This window comes from Syngnathoides biaculeatus, chromosome 15, assembly GCF_019802595.1.
Source record: "Syngnathoides biaculeatus isolate LvHL_M chromosome 15, ASM1980259v1, whole genome shotgun sequence".
Taxonomy (NCBI): domain Eukaryota; kingdom Metazoa; phylum Chordata; class Actinopteri; order Syngnathiformes; family Syngnathidae; genus Syngnathoides; species Syngnathoides biaculeatus.
Window position 1 is genome coordinate 10,122,891 of NC_084654.1, and position 23,844 is coordinate 10,146,734.

General features: G+C 43.2%; 1 protein-coding gene across 6 annotated transcripts in view; it reads right to left on the reverse strand.

The window, feature by feature from the left end:
* Nucleotides 1–6,164: 6,164 nt before the first annotated feature.
* The window catches only part of ralgapa2 (Ral GTPase activating protein catalytic subunit alpha 2), a 178,078-nt gene continuing 160,398 nt past the window's right edge, over nucleotides 6,165–23,844 (reverse strand). Inside the window, exon 40 of one of the 6 annotated variants that reach the window (XM_061843204.1) lies at nucleotides 6,165–6,752. In XM_061843204.1, coding sequence (XP_061699188.1) covers nucleotides 6,556–6,752 — 197 coding nt within the window. In that variant the 3' untranslated portion in view covers nucleotides 6,165–6,555. The remainder of the gene's footprint in view (nucleotides 6,753–23,844) is intronic. The other 5 variants (XM_061843199.1, XM_061843200.1, XM_061843198.1 and 2 more) reach the window with 5 other exon arrangements.

Below are 23,844 nucleotides of genomic sequence, written 5' to 3' on the forward strand. Positions count from 1 at the left end.
TACCTGTGAATAGTGAAAAAATGCCTTGGCAACCACGTGAGAGACTAAAGATTTGACCAAAAGGTCCAGACAACTAGACATGAAAAAGAGTACAAAAACAGCCACACAGATCATACAGCACTGGACATATTCAAAGGGTTCGCAATACATTATTTCTCATTTGCTAAAACACAAAACCCTAATGTACTAGCCAAATCCTCAGTGCCCTAAACCCAGTTTTGGAATTCATCACTCTTTTGGTAGAACCTTAAGCACATTTCACATCGTTAGAGACATCTTGCCAACATATTCCACTCCCCTCACACTTTTCCCCATTATACGCCTTCAAAAGGGATTGTGCTGAGGCGATCAGGAGCTGACATATAAACAACACAAGTGGTAGCAGGAAGGGCATGAGGATGGTTCGAGGAGGTGTTAGAAACAAAAGTTGGGCAGGGAACTCATCACAATTGACAGTAATTGAGTAAGGTAACTTCAGGTAACAGCTGGGAAATGATAAGGGTGCACTATTTGAGGCTTTGGTGCTGCATGAGGCATGTAAGTGCAAACATAACAACTAGAAGGAGTTGCTGCATGACGGGCATAGGAAGTGAAATTAGTAGAGATGGTGGCTTCCTTGTGCCGCCGCAGAAGCTCATCATAAAGGTCACGCTTTGTGACGTTCAAAATTATGACAACTGTCAAAGTGGGAGCATTAATTTAGCATTGTTTTTAAAATGAATACTGATGTTGAACCGGCGGCATGGTGACTCAGCTGGAAAGCGTTGGCGTCACAGTTCTGAGGTCCCGGGTTCAATTCCGGACCCGCCCGTGTGGAGTTTGCATGTTCTCCCCGTGCCTGCGTGGGTTTTCTCTTGGCACTCCGGTTTCCTCCCACATCCCAAAAACATGCAACATTAATTGGACACTCTAAATTGCCCCTAAGTGTGATTGTGAGTGCGGCTGTTGTCTATCTCCATGTGCCCTGTGATTGGCTGGCAACCAGTTCAGAGTGTACCCCACCTCCTGCCTATTGACAGGTGGGATAGAGCTTGTGCACGTGACGTCACCATTTTCACGGCGCCATATTGCCGGTCAAAAAGAGCTGTTCGACGGTGTCGGGGACATTGAACCGGAGCAGAATATTCACAATTCCCGAGACTTGTTGTGCTGTTGGTTATTACAACAGACGGGACAGATATTCAAAGGGATCATTCTATAGCATACCAGCTGAAAAGACCAGAAGAGATCGATGGATTTCAGCAATTAAACGTGATGATGGTAACCAACCAAAATACGCACACGCTTGTGTAGCGATCATTTCACTTCAAGTAGGAATTATTCTTCTCAATCACAAATTCCTAAGAAGTATTTATAATGCCAAGTTGGCTCATTTGAGAGCGATGCATATTTAAAAAAACCCCAAACACGACAGGGAGTTGTCTCCAACATACACGAAGCGTGTTGTGGCCACATGTTAATCTTCGGTAAACCTTTCCCCAACAGACGTTTTTTGTTTTGTTTGATATGCAATGTTCTCAAATGAGTCCAATGTGTATTTAAAAAAAGAAAATAAACCGTCAGTCACACAGAGGTTTACGTAGATTAACGTGTGGCTGCAACACGCTTTATGTACGGGGGCTGAAGCCTATCCAGTGATTTATTTTCTTTTTTTAAATACGCATTGGATTCATTTGAGAACAATGCATATTTTAAAAAAAAGTTCATCATGGTGAAGTTTACCGAAGTTCAACGTGTGGCTGCAACACGCTTCGTGTTCAGAAGAGCCCACTCGCAGTCTTTTTTTTTTTCAATTATAGTTAATGAATGCGAGTTTGTGTAAAACCAGGGGTCATTTATTTAAATATTGGTATTTGTATTGGAAAAAATCTGAGTGGCTCCATCACTATTTGGGATTTATTCTTGATTGAGAACAGATCCAGCAACGAAGTATTGGTATGCGTCCAGAGTTTTCTACGCTTTCAAACACTTCCGTGTAGATCCAATTGTCCAAGATAAGCGGAATTGGGTTAACAGTCCGATTTCTTATCGGCGAAAACATCGACTTCGGCATTAAAACATGGGTCCTCTATGCCAAGTCTCTCATTTTTCCACGTACCTTCGTTTATTATCACCTTCTAAATGTTTAACGGTATCGGACTAAACTCTGGGCGTCATGCAATAAGACATATTTTCGCGTCGTCTCCATCTGACTTAGTATTGAACAACGCTTCGCTTGACCAACACTTCCGGCCAGTGACGGGATCTGATGACGTAGGTGCACGAGCTCTATAGGCTCCAGCATTCCCTGTGACCCTTATGAGCTAGGAAAATGAATGGATGGATGGATGATGTTGAACCACTGATGAAGGTTTAAAACCCACCCAGATCACTGGAGATGTCATCTTCTTTCTTCTGTTGTTTTGCAGAGTAACGCGCGTGTGCAGATGTCAGTTCAGACAACAGACGGTCGCTCTTCTGCTCCCGAATGGCTGATTCACACCCAATTAGTTACCAGCTCTGATTGTAGCTGAAAGTGTATCCTAACAGCGAATTCTCTTTTTCTCTTTCGGTCAATTGTGCTACTATTACTTACTTCAGTTCTTACTTAAACACGTTTAACATATCTAGACAGTATTTTGCAAGCGTATTGGTCATTATTTCATTATATACAATAACAGTATATTGTCAGTATGATCCAGCCAGTTACTAATGTAACACTGGTATAATACCATCATCCTTGATACTGATAATCAAAACATTGCCTAATGGAAAAACATAAAAAAATGCTCTCGACACATTTGAAGAATTTGGGTGCAATCAAAGCTTGGCACTTTTCCTTTCCCCCAAAAGCTTCACAATGCTAACATGAGGTCATGTAAATAAAAGGGATGGATTTTGAATAGTCTGCCAATCGAAGGACTTTCCTCCATTGAAACAAATCTACCATAGCATTTTTTTTTCAGTCCAAGGAATGCTAATGACATGGTCAGTTATGCATATTTACTGATCCAGGACCTGTAATAATTTGTCTTGCCCAAAAGTAACATCTGTACCATCATTAATTTTTTTTTTTTGTCTGAAGGCCCCTGTGTGCTTTTCGTCAGCAAGGCCACATGTCCCCTTTTTTCAACATAAACATGCTATTGTTAACAAGTCTTTTAATATCCATCCATCCATCCATCCATCCATCCATTTTCAGAGCTGCTTATCCTCACGAGGATTACGGGAGTACTGGACCTATTCCCCGTTGTTATTGGGCAGGAGGCAGGGTACACCCTGAACTGGTTGCCAGACAATCGCAGGGCACATGGAGACAGACAACAGTCGCGGTCATAGTTAAACCTAAGGGAAATTTAGAGTCTCCAATTAATGCATGCTTTTGGGATATGGGAGGAGTCCCAGGAGTAAATCCACGCAGGCACGGGGAGAAGATGCAAACTCCACACAGGTGGGGCCAAGTTTTGAAGCCCGCTCCCCAGAATTATGAGGTCAACATGGTACAGCTGTGCCATCATTAACTGAGAATTTTCTCACTGCAACATGTTCCCAAAAACCTGGGATGTGGAAAAAAAATTGAGAACATTGAGGAATACTCGTCAAACACCTGTTTGGAATTTTCCACAAGTGAACAGGATAATAGAGAATAGGTGCATGCCATGATTGGGAATAAAGGGAGCTTCCCTGAATTGCTCAGTCATTCACAAGCAAAGACGGGGCGAGGTTCACGTCTTAGTTCATAGTTTCAGGATAATGTTCCTCAATGTACAACTGCAACGAATTTAGGGATTTCATCTTTTAACGTCCACAATGTAATCAAAAGGTTAAAAAAAATCTGGAGAAATCCAGAATGTTATCTACGCAAAGTTCAGAAGCCAGGATCTATGATGGTATGGGGCTCTGTTAGTGCCACCGGCATGGGTAACTTTCACATCTGTGAACGCACCATTAGCTTTGAAACATGTTGACGCCATAGAATTCCAAGTTAATGATTATTTGCTTAAAACAATAACATTTATCAGTTTGGACATTAAATATCTTGTCTTTGTAGTGTATTCAATTAAGTATTGGTTGGACATGATTTGCAAATTCAATGAAATGATGGAGGGAATGGTGAGAGTGTCTGCCTCACAGTTCTGGGGATTTGGCCCCACCTTTGTGGAGTTTGCATGTTCTCCCCATGCCTGTGTGAATTTTCTCCGGGCACTCTGGTTTCCTTCCACATCCCAAAACATGCATTGATTCAAAAACCTACATTAATTTGAATGTTTGCTGGTTTATGTGTCTTGCAATTAGCTGGCAACCAATTCAGGTTGTACCCCACCGCCTGTCTTAAGATAGCTGGGATTGGTTCCGGCACTCGTACGATGGAGGATTTGCAAATTTGCAAACCCTTGTGATGTGTTTTTATTTATGTTTAACACAATGTCCAAATTTCATTGTAATTGGTCTTGTACAAACAGCCTTGCTCAGAGATCTAAATAAAGTAAGTTTCTTTCAGCTTGTCCCTTTCGGGGTCACCACAGTGTGTCATCGCAGATGAACGCACATATATGTTTGGTACAATTTTTACGCCGGATGCCCTTCTTGACGCGACCCTTCTCAGGGAGTGGAGGACCCAGTGGTATACCAAACCAGTGCTCTAACCACTGAGCTACGGGGCCTCCGCTCAGAGATCTAAATATAATAACAAATAAAAATAATAACATGAAAATAAAATAATAAAATAAATAAAAAATATAAATATGATGCTAATTCTGTCAATACAAATGATAAACATCAACTTGTACTGGTCTTGGAGACGCGGGAGGGAGGACATGCTTCTCAAAGTGATCTATCAATTGATGGATTCAGTGATGCATTCATTAACTTAATAACTGTGTAAAAGAACATTTGATGGTGAAGTGACTGTAAATTAAATAACTAGCTTCAAGGTCTACCGACAAGTATGGCATGATTTTTTGTATGTTATTAAAAAAAAAAAGGCAGCTGGATTTGACTGGCGTATTCGGGCCGCGAGCCGAGCTTCGACGTCCGGGGAAGCCGTTAGACGAGCTTCGGGGGCAGTGGAGGCCTTTAGCCGAATCTCGGTGGGGGCGGAGGCCTTTAGCCTACCTTTGGCGTACGGGTCTAACGGCCCTTGGCGCATGGAAAAATCCGAGAATCTCTGCTGTTCGTCTCCCATAGCAGGTGGCACAGCGTCTTCTCAATGGCAACTGTCCCAATGTGACAGCTGTAAATGACATAGCAGGCAATATGGCTGCCACTGGGATGTCGAGTGAGACTTTCCCAAATTTGCGCATGAATGGCACGCTCTCTGCTCATTTTTGTTTCACATAGACATCTGAGTGAATAATATTATATTATTGTATAATATTATATGTATTATATTTCATAACAATATCAATTTTACAATGTATATTGGCATGTCAGTAGAGCTTTAAGCCAAATGTGTCTTCATTGCAAAAAAACAGAAAAAAAGGAAAAAAATAGTAATGTTGAATGCAGTGTCTGTCTGTATCTCACCAGTTTAGCATCGATCAGTCTTTGGAGCCGATGGCACTCTGGTTTCCTCCCACATCCCAAAAACATGCATTCATTGGAGACTCTAAATTTCCCATAGGTGTGACTGTGAGTGTGGCTGTTTGTCTCCATGTGCCCTGCGATTGGCTGGCAACCAGTTCCGAGGGTACCCTGCCTCTTGCCCGGTGATAGCTGGGATAGGCTCCAGCACTCCCGTGACCCTTGCGAGGATAAGCGGCTAAGAAAATGGAAGGGTAATGATTTTAGTTTTCAGCAAATGAAAACCCCCAAATTCTTCAGAGAGTGAATTACTCTGCAGGGTGCATATAACATACCATCATGCAGTGTTCCCAATTTATATTGAGGCAAAGTACATATTTTTCCATGACATACATATCACAGCACAGGCGTGGCGCTGTAGCATGAAACAGTTTTTTTATTTCTTTGGTTTTCTGGATTTTGGGCTTATGGCTAAAACGCAGCCCATACAATATACTGTACTGTATTTTTTTTTTTTTGCAATGCATTGTTATTGTCATGGAAGATGAGTGTATCAACAAATTAAAGAAACAGTTACCTTTTTTGATGGGTTGCACTTTGTGATTCGTCAGTGTGTGCCTTGGTTCCACCACGACTACATGTGAAATTAGAAAGGCAACTGTGATTGTGAAACAATAATCAAACAGTGCATCCTTTATTGGTGGGGCTTGGTCGTCCTGAGGCTGCCAACTGCGTTTTGTTTACCACCCGCAAACGGGCTCATGTCATTTACAATCCGGAGAAAGGGAGTCTGTATTTTTGAGTGTGAATTCAAGCCCACGCGTATGTTGCCCTGCAACCGCAAGTGCCTTGGAAAACATACTCATAGCGCTTACAACCTCAAACTGAAACATTTTTAAAACTGCGATTGGATGAGCTCAACCAACACAAAATAATTGCAAAGGAGTCAGCCATAGGTCGAACGAACCAGGTCCCCCAACCACAGATCGCCACCATGAGTCCAAAAGGACTTTTGTTCCCCCTTCTTCAACCAGTCTCTGATCCAGTGTCCCTTCATTCCACCCTCTGCGTGACCTCTTGTCCAGTATCCAGCCTTGATTTCCTCAAATCTGGTTCATCAATGGCTGGCTGTTCCTGAGGCTGTCGTCGAGTCCATTCCGCGACGCTAGGCGGTGCTCTCGGGAGGTAGTGCAGCAGGTTTGCGTGAGGAGAGGACAGGACCGGAGAAGTGCTGTGCGTGAAGGTCCGTGCTGTGGATTGCAAAAGGCAGCTGTTGTTGGTCTTCTTCCAGATTATACCATGAAATGTTTTTCACTTTAAGTTAATTGCATCATGTTTATATACAAGATTCGAGAGAGCAGACTTCGATGGTTTGGACATGTTCAGAGGCGAGAGAGTGAGTATATTGGTAGAAGGATGCTGAGGATGGAGCTCCCAGGCAAAAGAGCGAGAGGAAGACCAAAGAGAAGGTTTATGGATGTGGTGAGGGAAGACATGAGGGCAGTTGGGGTTAGAGAGGAAGATGCAGGACATAGGCTAAGATGGCAAAAGATGACACGCTGTGGCGACCCCTAACGGGACAAGCCGAAAGGAAAAGAAGAAGAAGAAGCATCATGTTTATACTTTTGTTCACTTGAAAAGTGGATGACTTCAAACAAAAGGTGCCCTCTCCTGAGTTGTTTAACATATCTAGATGTTCATTCCATGAAATGAAAGCTGGGTTTCTGAACTTTTGACTTACATTTATCTATTGATCTTTTTATAGAGTTAGGGTTAGACTTTTAACTGCACCTTGTGACAATATCTTGACCCTTATTGTTGGAACAATATAAGTTAATTGGATGGTATCGCCTTTAAAAGCACACGGTGCTTTGATTCACTGATGGGGTGGGGGGAGAGACAAGGTAATGGATGGAACGAGCGAGGGTGTGACCATCCGCGGGGTCCCCATCTGATTCTCTTCATCTCTCTCCACCAGAGTGCCAGTTAATCCTCTCCTCATCCCCCCCGACTCCCAGCAGGATGCAGCGGCCCCCACTGAAAGGCGAGCTGCATTAACGCCAAGAACGTTCCCCTCGTGCTTGTCTGTTAGTCAATGCTGATTGGAGATTACAGGCCTGCAGCGACAACACAGCCCTCCATCTTATCTCAAATCACTTTCAAACCCCTTCTTCTCATCATCACTCTTAATCCAGACTCTGCAGCCTTTCAATGTCATCAACTTTCACTTGCCGGTGCCCTTCTGCCCTTTCCACCGCTTCTTCCGAGACTTAATGACATGAAAGATGAATTGGAGGCACAGAAGATAGCGGAGGAAAACGATGCCTCCTGCTCCACAATGATGTCATGGGGGCATTTGTCCTCCTGGTGTGGAGGCTTCCCTTCCTCTGCTAATTACCTTGTACAAACTCCAATCTGATATGGCGGATATGAGGCCCAAACACAATTATTGTCGGCTAACAAAGAGATATTGAGATTCAGGGAAGGGGAGTGAGGCTGCAAGTAAGATGGTATGGTCAGCGTTGACTGTCGCACACGCACCCACGCACACATCAACACAAACACTTGTCCTTCTCCTCCATTCCCTCAGATAGGCTAATGTTGTTACTGTGCTAATTATGCTCATTAGTGCCAGCAGCTGTAGAGAGCCCACTGCTTGCTGTTCAAACCCCACCCGATCGTTTCTGTTGTTTTACCTCCCTCCTTTTTGTCTTCCTCACATTCCATTTTTATACATGCCAGATTGCAGAAAACAGGAGACGTTAAACAATAAATAAATAAAGAACCCCATTAAGATTACTTTACATCGTTAAGATTACTTTGGGGCGGGGGGTATCATATATTGGACTAATAAACGTTTTATTGCGATACTAACAGTATCCACCCTTTCAAAAGCAGTCAGTCTTCTTTAAGAGTAATGGACACAGGGTGGCACTGTTGAGTCAGATACTTGCCTGTTACACAGATTGATCAATCCATCCATCCATTTTCTGATACGCTTATCCTCACAAGGGTCGCGGAAGTACTGAAGCCTATCCCAGCTGTCATCGAGCAGGAGGCAGGGTAGACCCTGAACTGGTTGCCAGCCAATCGCAGGGCACATAGAGACAGACAGCATTCGCACTCACAATCACACCTGGGGGATATTTAGAGTTTCCAATTAATATTGTTGCATGTTTTTGGGATGTGGGAGGAAACCGGAGTGCCCGGAGAAAACCCACAGAGGCACATGCAAAATCCACATAGGCGGGTCCGAGATTTGAACCTCAATCCTCAGAACTGTGAGGCCAACGCCCTACAGCTGGGCCACCGTGCCGCTTTACACTGATTGATTCTCTCATTATCTTCTCTCCAATCGTTTTTTTTTTTTTTTTTTTTGTTAAAAGCAGGACTTCTTTATTGTCCATGAAAAAATTTATATATTTGTTAGACGATGCAATCAAAATACGGAAAGTGTCGTGTAAACGAAGTAGCCTGTCATTTTGTTGTGTTAAGAATAAAATGTGAGCGTCCACTGATATAATCCCCTTTATACATATTTACAGAGATTAGCAGAGCAAAAAGCATTTTTTACTCAAACCTCGGCCAGATTGCTTTTTGTTTTATTGCCAGGGAGTGAAGCGGCCATTATTTAACTTTGTACACAGTTAAGGGAGGCATCAGGCGCTAAATGTCATGCATAGCCTACTTTTATTGGCTGATATGGCCTGTTGTAGCCTTCTCCTTTTCCTGGAAGCTATTGTTAAAAAGGTGGTTGTTAATGCGGCTGACCAGATGGGCTCCTTCTCCCCTGTAGGTCTTGACTGAGGGTGTTTACCATCCACTGGGCTGTGGATAACAGGTGAGACCGCTGCAGACCTCTCAGCCAATCAAAGCACAGCAGATATCAGCGCTCTCCCTGTAAGCTTTTATTTAGGGCCTGTGAGAGAGTGGGGCTAGATAATAACACGCTGAATCAAAGTGAATGCGCTTTTCCAAGTTGGTGATGTGGTTATCTGAGATGGACCCCGCCACTCACCAACATCCATCACGAATTTGCTGCTAACTTTATTTCAAATTGGATGAATTAGGTCTCTGTGGGCCCGATTGCCAAACATTTTCAGAACATGTCGACTCATCTTATGTGTGACAAAAATGCGTGTAGCATTATCAAAGCAAATATTGAACATTCCTTTCATTTTCCAGCGCTGGCCATGTGGAATTACCAGTAGAGCAATTTGGTATCATGGCAACAGTAAAGGTAAAGCCCTGGGAACCGCAGAGAGTGGTCTTTTAAAGCTTTTAATCAATCTACCTTAATGGACGACCCGAGTCAAGCATGCATGTATGGATTAGTTTGGCTGGAGCACCTGTCCCTATTCTGTCAACAGCAGATCAGGTTCCTAGCCACACATTCACCTGGCTGACACAACTTCCTGTTACTGACAATGCGCCGGCCGGTTTGAATAAACGACATGAACGATGAATGCTGCTTTCCTTGGAAAGTGAATTCTGAGATTTATTTCTGTATTGTATGTACTGTATGTTCCACATGTATTGCGAATTGACCATACTATCTGCAATTGGCTGGTAATCAGTTAGGCTGTAACCAAGCTCCTCCTGAAGATAACTAGGATAGGCTCCAGCACTCCCGCGACCCTTGTGAGGATAAGCGACTAAGAAAATGGATGGATGGATGGATGGATACTAACTACAAGCCATTTTGTGTTGACCATTCATGAGAAGGACGTGAAAGGTGTGTTAAATGTTTGTGTCTTTCTCCTGCGTGAAAGTCTGTGTGTCATGACCAGAATGCCGCATTGGGCCCAAAAGCACGACTCACGAGTCTCAGGGGGAGTTAGGGAAGTGTCTTTATTCAGTCCAATGTCAAAGTACCAGCAGGCAGTCCACAGGAGCAGCAGTAACAGAATCGGCAGGTGTAAGAGGCAGGTCAGGAGGGAGGCGGGGGTCAGTACACAAGGGAGCAGGAACATGAACTGGGAGTTGCGGGAATGTGACATGAGACAACGATCTGGCAAAGGCCAGACTGTACACGTAGCGCTCTATGTATGGGTCGTAATCACTTGTGACGAGGAACAGGTGTGTGCCTCCGCTGATTGCGGCAGGTGCGTGCCGCAATTAAGGAACCGGCACAGCCAGGACAGGGACCGGCAGGGCCATGACATTGTGTGGAGCAGCTCACTCCAGTTTTTACACAGATCTTCAGCAGAACTGTACTAGATCACCTCATGTACAGTTCTGGACAGTTATGCACACATCGCCTCGCCTCATGCTAGATCGGCACAAGAGCATCACGTGACATCCCGTGATTTGCCTATCAAGAAAAAAAGTGTATGGATGAAAAATCAACATGGGACTGCACTTCATCTTGGAACGCCTCCATGGTACAGGGACTTATGCAAAGATCCTCTTTGTGGCCTCTCCACGGCTTCGGCGAGGACACACCACATTCACATGCACCAGGACACACCAAGATGTGTCCTCTCTCTGCTACTCTTCTTCGTCTACATGAAAGGCTACATCCTAATGTGTCTGTCTGTCAAACTCCTGAAGTCTGCAGAGGATACCACAGTCATCGGGCTCAACAAACACAGCGACGAATCTGCGTATCGAGAGGAAGTGGAGCTGCTGGCGCTTTGGTACGGCCAAGACAATCTGGAGGTAAAAACACTCAAGAAGGTAGAGACAAATGTGGACTTCAGGAAATATGCTTTGCCATAGCTGCCCCTCTGCCCTGTGCCAACTGTTGAAACCTTCAAGTTCCTGGGAATTACGGTCTCTCTGGGCTTTAAGTGGGCGACCTACATCAACTCCATCCTCAAAAAGGCCCAGTGGAGGATACACTTCCTGCCGTTTTTGAGGAAACACGGCCTGCCACGGAGCAGTTGAGGCATTTCTACACAGCAGTCACCGAATCGGTCCTGTGTTCATCCATCACAGTTTAGTTTGATGTTGCCATAGAAGAGACAAAATCAGACTGCAATGGACAGTCAAGAGTGGCAAAAAATGATCTGTACCCACCCTCCCAGTCTTCAAGATAAGCATGTTTCAAAGACTAAAACAAGGGCATGCAAAATATTCTTAGACACCCATCCCCCATTTTGTTCACAACCTCTTCCAGCTCCTTCCCTCAGGTAGTCTCTGTTGAACAATGCAAACTAAAACTTCCCATTGACATCTTAAACACTTGACTTACAATTTCACTTCATTTCACTAAAGGAGATTCTGATTCTTATCAACCACTAGATCCCTTTAGTTCCCTCTATATCACTCACCTAATTATTTAGCACACCGATGCATTTCACCCAATTCTCAGTTTTTTGTGAGAGCAGTCATGTGAGCAGGTACATTGTCATAGTGAAGCAGCTACGAGTTGTCCTGCCGCAGGTCTCGGTGCTTCTCGTGAAGTGAATTAGGCAGACGGGTGGTTTGTCTCTATGTGCCCTACGATTGACCGGCAAACATTTCAGGGTTTATCCTGCCTCAAGCTTGAAGATAGCTGCGATAGGCTCCAGCGCTCTCGCGACCCTCGTGAGAATAAGCAGCTCAGAAAATAGATGGATGGGTTGAACATATCTTTAATGACACAAGTCCTGGAACTTATCGGACACACTTCTTTTTACAGAACAGCCCAACGAAGCGAGATGAACATATCGTATCCACCAGTACTGGGACACAAATCTTTTTTAGCTCTGCTCGTCTGTGCAAAATGACATTTGGAAGTCATTTTGTTTTCTCGAGATAAGCCATTTCTCTCTGGTACCCGATCAGATCATTTGTTGGAGGCGTATTTTGGAGGGATCTTTTAGAAGAGAATTTGGACATTGGAGGAACAGAGAGGAATTTACGGTAATGCAAACATTATTTTCTTAATGGGGTTATATTCCCCCTGCAATTTTTACATTTCAGCAAAGGACTCTTTGAATTTCCAGTTGAAGGTTAACTAGTGGGATGCCTAATTATTTCATGGAATTCAGCCGCTTCCACCATGCACTTGTAGGTACACACTCACATTTAACCATTAACTGAAAATCAAACAACCACCAGGCCAGCATGAAAGTGAAGTGTTTCCCTACCGCATCTACACATCACTACTCTAAGATAATTGTGTGTGGAAGATACAATTTCATTTCATAAACATAACATTGTGCATGTAGCGGTATACGCATGACTGGATGGAACTGCTCCATAACATTAGCTTAATATCAGTTTACATGGGCGGTTAAGTTGATTAAAAAAAGGTGTGATGTTAATATAAAACACTGATTTTTTCAAAACAAGCAGAACTTGATTATTAGTAACTATGCAACTACATACGTGTTATCCTCACTAGGTGAGCTGGAGCTTATCCCAGCTATCTTCAGGCAAAAGGCAGGGTACACCCACAACTCGTCACCAGCCAATCGTAGGGCACATATGAACAACCATCCACATCCCCAGGCAATTTAAAGCTTTCAATCAACCTATTGTGTGTCATGATCCTGCCGCTCCAGCACGAGCTGTGCGGGTGCCCGCGCAGGTGCTCTGATTGGGAGGTGCACACCTGCGCCTCATGCAGCCTGATTATGCTGTGGATTGATATGACCGCGATGACAACTGGCCGACGCCAGTTCGTTCATCTTCATGTCCCGTTCGTGTGCTCCGGTATCCCTGATCGAACCTGTTTGTACCGACCTTCGCATGTTCTCCGACCAACCTTGTAAGCCTGACTCCTTTGATACTTCTGCCTGCGTTGATTGTTCCCCTGTGTACCGACTCCTGCCTGCCCGCTCACGTGCTCTCTTCGCCCGACGTCCCAACTACCGCTGCTGCACCGGACTGCCTGCTCGATCCCCTACCTTTGCATATAATAAACGTGTCTCCTTGAACTACCTTGCATCTTCCGAGTCCTGCATTTGGGTCCTACTCTCGTTCCGATGGGACGTGACATTGTGCATGTTTTTTGGGATGTGAGAGGACACCAGGGTCACCGAAGAAAACCCACACAAGCACGGGGAGAACGTGTAAGCTTCACCTGGGTCCTCAGAATTGTGAAGCCAATGTGTTAACCCGTCGTCCACGGTGCCGATGGAAAATGAAAATTAAAAACCCTGTCTGCCAGGGGGACCAAAAAGAAGAGGGGGGTTTAAAAAATGAGCCAGTTCCTGGAGGAGCACCAGAGCAGACCATCACTGTGAGTTGATCTCAAGCAGGGGTGCCCAGACTTTTTTACCCCAAGATCTACTTTTCAAGCAGCAAGCCTCTCGTGAACTACCGACGACGGGGTGGCGGAATGATACGTCATTAATGTTATGTGATAAATTATACTACATATAAATATATATATTTAAAATACAGAAGTAGCTTTTTGTGCACTGTATTGTCTGTGCTTTCATCCCGGATCAGGCTGTGTCAAGGTGGAATTTTTAAATGACACACCATCTCATCCTGCACTTTTTACTTTGGCTTCAAACTAGACCTTTCCCACTCGAAAAGAGATTATCTCATCCAGTTTGACCACTTTTTCTTTGATTATTCACATACTCCGACAGTCATTGCATCGTAAAACAACAGCATTTCTTCTTTAACTTTCTCCAGTAACATTGAAAGTAAACATAAGAAGCATGTCTAGCTCATCTTTGCTCTACGTTGCCCAGACTGTGTTGCTAACTAAAGCAGCGGTGGTGCATCCTGCCAATGTAAAACACATTGATGGGCTGTGTAAGTACTATAACATTTGTAATTATGAGTGTATGTCTTTAAGAGGGTGGGGGGTGTAAGGTAAACTAGGAAAACGAGAGTGTGGCGTTGTGACAGAAACTTCCATCTACTGCCTGAAAGAAACCAGTGGCTTCTTTTCATTTTTAACAGTACATATGTGAATTGTGCCATTGGAGGTAACAACAAGTCATCCCTCACACAGAATCAGATTGCAAAATGCCAAGAACTGAATAGCTGTATGTTATACTTTCATTTTGCATTGGATTTTTTTTTTTTGCGCGCAACGCAGAATATCTGCGAAAAGACTCTGCTGCAGTTTAGAGGGAACATTGGCGTATTGACCAAGACTGCCTTGCGATCGACGCATTGAGCACCCCTGCTCTAGAGCACGTCAGCTGCGCTGCTGACACCCACAAAAATTGGATAGTAGGATCACTATTTCCATCCTAGATGGTATCAAGATTAGAAATGGCTGGAGTATCCGGAAAAAAAAAATCATCCTTTTTTTTTTCCTTGCGCCTCATGTAAGGATGTGTATGCTAGCGGGCCTGCAAACACCACTGCTGGCCCCCAACAGACTTGATGACTGACAATTGGGATCACGCCATTCATTCCGCTTTAAACAAACGTGGCCAGGTGCTGAGACCCTCTTGTGATCCCTCTTGTGCTTCAGTCTCTATGGAGGCATGTAACGAGCAAAACAAGCATGCATGCTGCACATTACAAATTGGCAAGATGATGGGGCTCGGAAAAATTTGAGTTGAAATCTTATTTTCAGTACACGTCGCCACCAGCGTTGTTCTTGGGAGCGATTTTAGCCATTTTAGTCATTTGGATGAAAATGCTTTTTCATCTTAGGCACCTTTTACCTCATTTCCATAACTGAGAATTTTAGTTACACAAAACTAAAAAAGGTTGTACTCTAGTTGTGGTCAAAAAAGAACTAATATTAATGTCCACTCCCAGAGTCGTCACATCATCATAGTGCTCATTGTGTCGATTGCCGAGGCAGTTTTGGTCGATCGCGTGACTGCGTGCCAAAAAAGAAGAAAAAAAAGACGTAAGCCTCTCATCCATCTCGTCGCTTGATTCAGGTGTGTCCAATACGTCGACATAAAGCACATAAAGATGGTAGAAACACATTTAAAGTGCCCACAAATTGATGCAGGTGTGATGCATGGAATTGTTTTTTACTGCAGGCAGACAGCAATTTTGAAGTCCTTGATTGAATAATAACAGTACATGCTTTGTTTTTTGTTTTATTAAATGGATTGGCATATCCAAACTTCATTTTGCATGAAGAAGTACCATTGCATGTAACGTCATGTAACATGTTACAGAAGCGTAGTTGAAACGTCACGCCAAAGCATCCACAACAACAGCCATCTTACAAAAATATGAAATGGTTTGTCCACATTAACCGACATCAAAATGCTTTACAGTGTTGGTGCTCAATAACCGCCGTCATCTTCTTAATCCACATGATAATAAAGCGATTAAAGCTAGCAAACGTTATACTACCCACAAAGGTGGCTGAGTTATGGATGGCCGAAGAAACAGACTCAGTATGAGGGTTGGAGTGCTTTGTGCAGAATCTTTGACACTTTTGATTGTACAAACTAACCCCCCGCCCACAACCAACTACCCCACTCCCATTGCCACTGTCCAGCCCCCGCGATTCCCCCTCCCCCACTTTCACGCACCAGCTGCCTCTGACCCCTTATCATAGCCTTCCCTCTGCTTGCCATGTGTTGGGAGTCAAAGGGGTCCCACTTATTGCTCGTCAGAATGGAAGCCCACCATCTCTGGGCCTTGCGCACTAAATTACAATTAATCGTCGGGCAGACAGAGATGGATTGGTGGGTCACCGACCCTGTACCTTTGCAGGAGGCCCCTGCCATCCAAGGGGCGGCTGTCACAGACCAATAATGGGAGTGGATTTAAAGGGAGTGCGTAGGTCAAGTCTGCTGCCCCTGGAAGGAAGTTGCAACAAAGAAATGGAGGGAAACTCTTTTCTCTTTAGGAACAACAACACTCACAAAGAATGACAGATGGACGTGTGCTAGAGTTTGCCTTGATGCTCCAGCGGAGGACTTCATTACAATATAATTATAATGGTAATCAATGTAAAAAACAATCAAAATTAAAGAATGGATAATTTTCAAATATTTTTGAAGGTAGATCTTCTGAGGCCTCTCCTGTCAACTATATGAAGTGCAAATATTTAAACCCTAACCCTAACCCTAACCTAACCCTTGACATGTAGCTAGGTACAGTGAAGAAAATAAGTATTTGAACATCCTGCTATATTGCAAGTTCTCCCACTTAGAAATCTTGGAGGGGTCTGAAATTTTCTTCGTAGGTGCATGTCCACTGTGAGAGAGATCATCTAAAAAGAAAAATCCAGAAATCACAATGTATGATTTTTAACGATTTATTTGTGCGATAGAGCTGCAAATAAGTATTTGAACACCTGAGAAAACCAATGTTAACATTTGGTACAGTAGTCTTTGTTTGCAATTACAGAGGTCAAACGTTTCCTGTAGTTTTTCACCAGGTTTGGACACACTGCAGGAGAGATTTTGGCCCACTCCTCCACACCGATCTTGTCTGGATCAGACAGGTTTCTGGGCTGTCGCTGAGAAACACGGAATTTCAGCTCCCTCCAAAGATTTTCTATTGGGTTCAGGTCTGGAGACTGGCTAGGCCTCGTCAGAACCTTGATAGGCTTCTTTTGGAGTCACTCCTTGGTTTTCCTGGCTATGTGCTTCGGGTCATTGTCATGTTGAAAGACCCAGCCACGACCCACCTTCAATGCTCTGTCTGAGGGAAAGAGGTTGTTCCCCAAAATGTCACAATACATGGTCGCGGCCATCCTCTCCTTAATACAGTGCAGTCGTCCTGTCATGCACCTACAATGAAAATTTCTGACCCCTCCATGATTTGTAAGTGGAAGAACTTGCAATATAGCAGGGTGTTCAAATACTTATTTTCTTCACTGTATCCACAGAGGTATCAAGGTATGCAGAAGCCAGACATGAAGGTGGAATGTAAGGAGTAAGGAGATCAATATGCACATTTTACAATGTGTTTTGGTACATTTTATCTGTCCTGTGAAACCAGGGTTTAACTATTTGGCTATAATCCCAAAAAGAGGCGGCACGGTGGCTCAGCTGGTAAAGCATTGGCCTCACAGTTCTGAGGATGCGGGTTCTATCCCGGCCCCGCCTGTGTGGAGTTTGCATGTTCTCCCCGTGCCTGGGTTTTCTCTGGGCACTCTGGTTTCCTCCCACATCCTAAAAACATGCAACATTAATTGAAAACTCTAAATTGCCCCTATAGGTATGATTGTGAGTGTGACTGTTTGTCTCTATGTGCCCTGCGATTGGCTGGCGACCAGTTCAGGGTGTACACCGCCTCATGCCCGTTGACAAATGGGATAGGCTCCAGCACTCCCCGCGACCCTTGTGAGGATAAACGGCAAAGAAAATGGATGGATGGATTCCAAAAAGAACACCAGTGCTACAGTGAAGCATGGGGTAGTAGCATCCTGCTTTGCGACTGTTGTTTATAAAATGAAAGTAGAACCTCAGAGAAGGTAGAGGGAATTATCAATTCAATTTGAAATAGTGGAAGTGTTTCCACAAATCCTCAAGGCTTCTGACAGAAAAAATATTTTTCAAAAGCCAGGATTAGCCAACTTGAACATCTGAAATTTATTTGGGGTTAATCAGAGGTAATTTAAAGGTCTAATCCAGGGGATCTATATTTTATTTATATATCACACAAACCTAGCCAATTTTTCATAAAAAATACTTTTAAAATTTCTCAACACAACAGAAATGAAATAAATTAACAACAAAGTGCACATTTTCTTTGTAATCCGAATGCCTCCGAAGGTCTGTTTCAAACCGAGGCTCAGTTGAAGCTGCTGCCGTGTGATGTCACGGCAAGACAACCCCAGTAAAGAAAATGGCTTCCTATACAGACAACCGTACACGCTGCGAGTGGGATCTTGAGGAGATAGACAGCAGTGATGAAGAAGTTTTTATGGAATGCTCTGTGGAAGAGATAGGAACTGAAGAGGAGCAATTTTCTTATTCTTCCCGTGATCGAAAAATATCCCATGCAAGTGTAATTCAACCATATACAGTATGTTCGAACCTGAGTTGACGAATGCAACACAAGGACGGGGTTTGGTGTGACCTAACGAAGTTGACCTGGAACTTCGCACCCAAAACACAGACTGGTAGCTGCCTCAAGAAATCTACGTACTTTTTTGACAAAATAATCTAATTCAAACAAGTTTAAACATCTGATGTTGCTTGCACACAACAGTGAGTCATTTGTTGTTGTTGTTGTACCAGCGGTTGAGTCGGCGTAAAACAAAAATTTAAATTTTCGGTTACGTTCTGCGTTTAAAGATTCAGCCCGTATTTTAAATAATGCACCTAACACTTGAGAGCACACACCACCATAGTCGAATTTCAGCAAGACCTCAGCGTTAACAGTACACTAACTTTATACAGTGTCCAAATGTTGTCACCTCCTAAATATCACGTGGATAAGGATATTAGCTGACATATATATCTGTATCAGTATTGTACTTAGATTTAAAATGAGGTAGATACTTGTCAGTACTAAACAATTGAACACGTAAGGACTTACTTGCTACCGAAGCCAAGTGAATGCTGTACCGGGTTTTCAAAGCAGTCCTCCGTGAAATGCTCGGAACATATTACTGTTTGCTTTGATTTGTAAGTCCAGTGCGCCCGCTTTGTCTTCACAAACCTGGTCCATAGCCTGCCTATCTGTTCATCTTTCGGCCATTCACGTGAGCTGATTCCGTCAACGTTTGACACAGAACAGCCGTATGGAACACACTTCCTCATTATCGTTGCTAGCTTTTTCACTCTCTGGCTAAATGTTGTTGTGACTTGACGTGACATTCCGGAGAGTACCGGAACTTGCCGAATCTAAGTGACAAGTTGAACAAAATCTTGAGACTGACTTTGACGCTAATTTAATTCATTTCTGTTGTGTTGAGAATTTTTTGAATGAAATTTTTGCTACATTTATATGATAGACAAATAAAATGCATTTCCTCTGGATTAGACCTTTGGACCGTGTTGGAAGGTGACTCTGACTCTCATTTAACATGAGTTTGAATGTGATTGATGAAGTTTAGACAAAGCCACAACCCAGTTAGACGATATTTTCAAAAAGCATTTCGGTTTTACTGATTCTACTAAGGCTAAAAGTATATATATAAAAAAAACAAACAAACTGGCATGCAAACAGGGGTGTGCCATTTTTTTTGTAATTCCAATGTATTTGTACAGTATATTGTTTGTTTAATTTGTGATCCCACTGAAAAGGATTTGAACTAGAAGCCTGCTCGTGTGTTTGTATTTGCTCGTACATAACAAAAGCCTTCCAGCAAGACTGCCTTTTACTCATTTTCACTATCCAATAACAATGTCTTGACATCCTGCCTCTTCCAATCATCTGGCTGGGAATAGCTTAGTTCTTGTCTTTTTCCACTACAAATTGAGTGATCGTATCCATCACGTGGACTGAAACATGCAAAAGTCTCCACAATGCCACGACATGATAATGATGATTGTGGAGCGAGATCATTGTGTATTCACCGCCAAGGCTCAAGAAGAATCATTCAGATGTAGATGTGTCCTTGTGGAAGTACCTCTACGATACAATTTCCATTTAGATAAGGTGTATGGACAAATAAAGAAAGGACGTAGCGTTCTTCATTTGATTAACTAATCATAGTCTTTGTAGTTCCGCTCGGAGACCTTGAAGGGCAGCGACAGGCTGCACACCTTGATTAGCCTGCATGTGCATGATTGACGCTGCTGCGGTGAAAAACAATTCAAGGTACTCAACTGCATGCGCCACACCACGCACATCGACAACGATTAAACAGGCGATTAAGAAGGAGGGAGTGAGAGAGAATTTCTCTCCGTTTAATCCCTTTCCCCACATTGTGTGCATGGACAGCCACAGTGGACCACCTGATCAGCAATAACACAATATAGCAACAGTTGGGGTGGGAGGTGATTCAGGTCTTTAGTGCTCCCTTGAGGGGGCTTGTGCTTGTTTGTGATTAGCTCCGATTTAAAGTTGTATTCGCTTCTTATTGCTTCTTGCCGGACAAGGGATCTCATCATCTGAGGCTTGGAGCAAATAAGAAACAGATGCGCACAAACATCGGCCAAATTTGTTGTCGGGTTACAAATACAGTAAAGCGCTAAGAGGAAGCCTTCAATTTGTCCCCAAACCAAAATAAATACTCCTCAGCCTGACAAGTGATTTAACCCCCGTGCCCACTCCCCTTCATGTAGTTCAGCCTCGTGCGTATCATCTGCAAGCTGCATTGAAACTCAACACAGACCCTCTCCATGGCTGATCTCTTTTGATAGAGCTCATTATGCAAACTGCTCCCAACTCCTGCTGCATAATTAGTGCTTAATTAATTTGAGCGAAATCTTTCATCTGTCTGTGTCCGGCCGACTCCTTCCTTCCATTTACAACATGATATTAATTTTAGGGGGGAAGGGTCGGGAGGGGTGGTGGGGTGCAGCCCATTTGATGAAAAGGCTGATATAATTAATCAAGGACTGTATCTTTTCCTTTCATTTTTGAAGGAATAGCAATAAGTGTGATGAGCTGAGTCTGATTAACCCCATTATTCTCCACTAATTAGGGTGATCATTTAATAATCAAGGAAACATCACAATTATACTGAGAAGCAAATTAGGCTGTCTAATGAGGAGTGTTCACTTTCTGGGAGGCACCTTGTTTGGAAAATGGTAAATCCTAAAGAAAGAAGGTCAAATAAACATGTGGCTTTCTTTAATATGAGGGGTACTTACATTCTTGAGTTCCAGAGGAAGTTTACAATTGTCCTCCACTACATTGGACTTCAGTTTTTGCATCTTAAGTTATCGTAGTGATACATGCATTACCAATTTATAATTATTTTTGTTTTGCACAAGTGGGAGGGAAAGATACGTAAGTGAACCCTGTAGAATTTCTTACAATACTGAATAAAGTGCTCATTAAATGTGGTCTGATCATCATCAAAATCACAAAGATGAACAGAATCTGTTTAAATCAATACAACACAAACAATGATGCTTTTTCATATTGTTCTAAAAATATCATAAACCATTCACAATGTAGGGTGGCACGGTGGATCAGCTGGTAAAGTGTTGGCAAACACATACTGTATTATCTTCTTTTGAAGTGATTCTGTTATCTTATTATTACATCATTAGGTAAGTGACATTAGGTAATTAATAGTCATATTTATATATTATATAATTAATATATATTAATTAATAATAATTAATATATATAATATAATTTATATAGTTATATTATAATTAATAATTTGGTAATTAATTAATTAGGTTACATTAGCATTACAGTTACATTAGTGGTAAGTAATTTGTTATGTTATCTTGATGTCAGCTGGTAAAGTTCTGAAGACCCCGGTTCGATCCTGGCCCCATCTGTGTGGAGTTTTTGCATGTTCTCCCCGTGCCTACGTGGGTTTTCTCCGGGCACTCCAGTTTCCTCCCACATCCCCAAAACATGCAACATTAATTGGACACTCTAAATTGCCCCTAGGTGTGATTGTGAATGTGACTGTTTGTCTCTATGTGCCCTGCGATTGGCTGGCAACCGGTTAAGGGTGTACCCCGCCTCCTGCCTGCTGACGGCTGGGATAGGCTCCAGCACTCTCTGCGCCCCTTGTGAGGATAAGCAAAAGAAAATGGACGGATGGATTCAAAATGTTGGAAAATGTAAGTGAACCTCGAAGCTACGGATTCTGTCAGCGGCAGGCATGGGTCAACTTAGAGTCCAGTAAGTGAGACAAGATTGGAAGTGTGGCCAAAATCTGCTCTAACCACTAGGGGGTGGGGGGAACCCCACACCAGTTTACAATTGTCTCGTGTCAAGAAATATTGCCTATTGTGTGCCATGTCGCTCAACAAACAAACAAAACCCTGAAACCCTACTACCTACTTAAAAAAAACAAGAAAAAGAAAAAAACATTGCTTCATGTTTAAAGTTTGGGAAAGAACATTTGGATGTTCCACAGCCGTACCAACAAAATATTCTGTGGGCAGAAGAAACCGAAGATGAATTGTTGGAGAGGAACACGCGATGTTGTGTATGGCGGAAAAAGAGCGCAGCGCATCAAGAATAAAACCTTATCCCAAATGTGAAGGATGATGTTATGGGTGTGAATTGCTTCCCCGGGGTCCACAGAGCTTTCTCTCATCAATAGAAAATGAATTCACAAGTTAATCAAGATACAGTATTCTGCAGGAAAAAAAAAAAAAAATCATGAAATCTGTCCAACAGTTGAAGCTCAAAAGGACAGGATAATGTTCGAAAACATGGAAGCAAATCGATAACAGAATCACTTCAAAAGAATATAACACAGCATGTGTTCTGGACTAGCCAAGTCAAAGTCCTGACTTCAACCCAACTGAGATGCTGTGACATGACCTCAAAAGACTGAATAGCCACAAAGAACAAAAAGAGAGAAAAAAACGGTTCCTTTTCTAACTTCATCATAAAAATGTTAAAAACGTTTGTAATGTTACCAAATGACAAAATATCCAACATTTTGTAGTGATTCACTTGAGTTTTGGGGAAAAAAACACGTGATCTATTTTGGCTGACTGCTTGGTAACGTCTGCAATTTCAGCACCACGGATAGCAATCGGACACAGAATCACAACCTGCATCTCGTTTTAACCACTTAAAAAGTAAACAGTGCAATTAAATTGAGAAATTGTGACCACATTGAGATAAATAAGTAGGATAAGCGTACAAACTATTCTGCTAGAGCCAACGGCAGCCGGTGTGGAAGTGGAAAAAGAGGACAGGTAAGGAGTACGGCCCACAAGGCGAAACCCAGTCAGCCAGCCGCTGTCTCAACTTTCATCAAGATAATGGTGACATCATATTTGAAATGTATGAACGTTGGCCCTCTTGTCATTTGTGTGTTGCGGGAGTCACGATCAATCTCATGGCCATCATTGCACTGCATTTTTTTGTTGTTGTTGTCAAGTGAAAAATGTACATCAAATACCTGCTACAGCACCCCCTTGATACAGCATGCCTTCTTTGTATCTGCGTGTGTGTGTGTCTACATGCATGGACCTCAATTTACCGCTCTTCACCCCCATAATGCAGCTGCGCCTCTGAGAACTCTTGTGGAGTAATTGAATGAGCTGGGCGTGGAGGTGGTGGTGCTGGTGGTGTGGGGGACCTGTGGCAGCAAATGCGAAGCCCGCTGGCCTTATTATCTGTAATACGGCCTCCGAGCACCCCGCGCCTCCTCGTCTGCTCATGAATACAGAAACGAATGTGACGGACGTCAGAGGTGAACGCGGGGAGGTGGGGAGAAAGAGGGCCAGAGCGGTTTTAATCAGCTCCCAGATAGAACAATCACTTTATCCACCTCGGCAGCTCAGAGGTGAATTAGTGTTTAACATTCCATGGCATGCTTTCTGGCAGGGGACCCCACCCCAAACAACCAATGGACTGCGGAGATTATCGAGAGACACTCTGATGCTTTTGATGAGGAAATTAGAGCTAAAC